This window comes from Gavialis gangeticus, unplaced genomic scaffold, assembly GCF_001723915.1.
Source record: "Gavialis gangeticus isolate Ggan-Ray unplaced genomic scaffold, GavGan_comp1, whole genome shotgun sequence".
In the NCBI taxonomy this organism is placed as follows: domain Eukaryota; kingdom Metazoa; phylum Chordata; order Crocodylia; family Gavialidae; genus Gavialis; species Gavialis gangeticus.
The window spans coordinates 43442747-43444596 of record NW_017728996.1 but is presented as its reverse complement, the minus strand read 5'-3'; the positions used below and the strand labels follow the sequence as shown (position 1 = coordinate 43444596).

General features: G+C 61.0%; 1 protein-coding gene across 2 annotated transcripts in view; it reads left to right on the top strand.

Annotated features, from left to right (window-relative positions):
- The first annotated feature begins 559 nt into the window (after positions 1–559).
- The window catches only part of RPS27L (ribosomal protein S27 like), a 5222-nt gene continuing 3931 nt past the window's right edge, over positions 560–1850 (top strand). The window contains exons 1-2 of one of the 2 annotated variants that reach the window (XM_019504372.1): positions 560–665; positions 1380–1488. In XM_019504372.1, the coding sequence (XP_019359917.1) occupies positions 660–665; positions 1380–1488 (115 nt within the window). In that variant the 5' untranslated portion in view covers positions 560–659. Of the gene's footprint in view, positions 666–914; positions 977–1379; positions 1489–1850 lie in introns of those variants that run through there. The other variant, XM_019504371.1, reaches the window with a different exon arrangement.

Sequence of the window (1850 nt, the reverse complement as noted above, 5' to 3'; positions counted from 1 at the left end):
CTGGGCGGCACCCCTTCTGCCCACAGGAACCGGATGACAGAACGCTGCTCTTCCTTGGTGCACACCGCCAGCTGCGTAGCCATGTTCTTACGCGCTCGCCAGCCTCACACACGTGTTCGATGCTAAGCGGGGGATGCGCTTGGCAACACCCCATCGACGCTTCCCGCTGCTGGGGCCTTTCCCATTCTGACGCAGCCGCCCTGCCGCTAGTTTCTGAAGCGCCTGGCAGTTCAGAGATGTGGAAAGCTGGGACGACTCCGGCCTTTATTCTGCCCGCCCTACAGAGCCAACGCTTGGAGTGTGCCCCCTGCGCGCCCCAGGGGCGCTGAGACAGACCAGGTTTCTCATGAAGCAGGGCTGGCAAGGGCTGGTGCTGGGCCCAGGCCCGGGGCTCCGCAGGTGCGACAGCAGGTGTGCGCGGGGGGAGGAGGGGCAGGGCGGGCAGCGTGCTGCCTCAGCCAAGCTCGGCAGGGACACAGCGGTACCCCTGGAGGGCCATAGAGAACAGTCCGCCGCGCCCAGAGCGCCTCCCCCTCCGGAGTCCCCCCCCGGAAACAGAAGCACAGGGCGAGGAGCGCGTGCGACTGGGGCGTGCCCTGATTGGCTGCCCTCGGGGCCCGTGTTAGGTTCAAGCGGACGGGGCTTCCGCTTGGGGAAACATGCCTGTGAGTTGTTTACGGGAGCGGCGCGAGCCCCCGCCGAGCGCCCCGCGGGCGGGGGGGTTAACGGCTGAGCTCTAAGCTGGGGGCGAGGCGGGGGATCGTCAGCCCCTCCTGCCCCGCTCGAGGCAGCGCCTTCCGGGGGGCGGGGCCGTCAACGGCGGGAGCTGCGTAGTGTCCTGGCCACGGGCTCCAAGCAGCTGCGGGACGTGGCAGGCCGCGGGGCGCCCGCTGAAGACGGCTGCACTGGGCCGTGCGGGGCTGGCCGTGGCCACAGCCGTTCTCGGGGAGCAGCGATGTCCGCTCTGGCCCAGGCGGTGCGAGACGGCTGCTGCTCCCGCCTGGGGGCGCCGCAGCAGCACGCCCGGCCCGACCCGGCCTGGGACCGCTGTCCTGGCCCGGCGGCTGCATCTCGGCACCGCCGCGGGGCCCCTCGTAGGATGAGGTGGCGGGGGCGGACAGGTGGGCTCTCGCTGTACTTTGTTAACGTAAAATGCAAAGTCAGCAGCCTGAGGAAAAAGGATTTAAAAATGTGAATGCGGCCCCTATGTATACCCCACGCTGGGCTGGACGTAGTGGCTTCAGTTTTGTGCCTCAAACTGCCTTTGCTCACTAAGAACAAAGCAGCACAATGGGGACAAAATGTCCCCATCCAACCCACGGGGGTGGGCTGAACTCTTGTCTAATGCTTGGTGTGTGTTTTTTGCTCTCCTGCCCTAGCTGGCTAGAGATCTGGTGCACCCCTCCTTGGAGGAGGAAAAGAAAAAACACAAAAAGAAACGGTTGGTCCAGAGTCCAAATTCTTATTTCATGGATGTGAAGTGTCCAGGTAGGTGTTCAGGACTGTGATATCTCTGTTTACACATCAACTGCTGAAACTTCCTTAGCCTGATGAAGGGTTTTTGAATCAAAAGCTTGCTTAAAAATTGTTCTCCAACTATTTAAGTTGGTCTACTAAAAGATAGATTTGAGAAGATCATCAAGGAGCACATTTGTGAGGGGCCGGCATCAGAAATGATGCTCAGGGGCAATCAGCATGGTTTTATTAAGGGGAGATCATGTCAGACCAACCTGATTGCCTTCTATGATCAGGTCACAAAGGCCATGGATGCAGGTGTCGCGGTGGATGTAGTCTTTCTGGACTTCAGCAAGGCCTTTGACACCGTCTCTCACCCCATCCTAGTTAAAAAA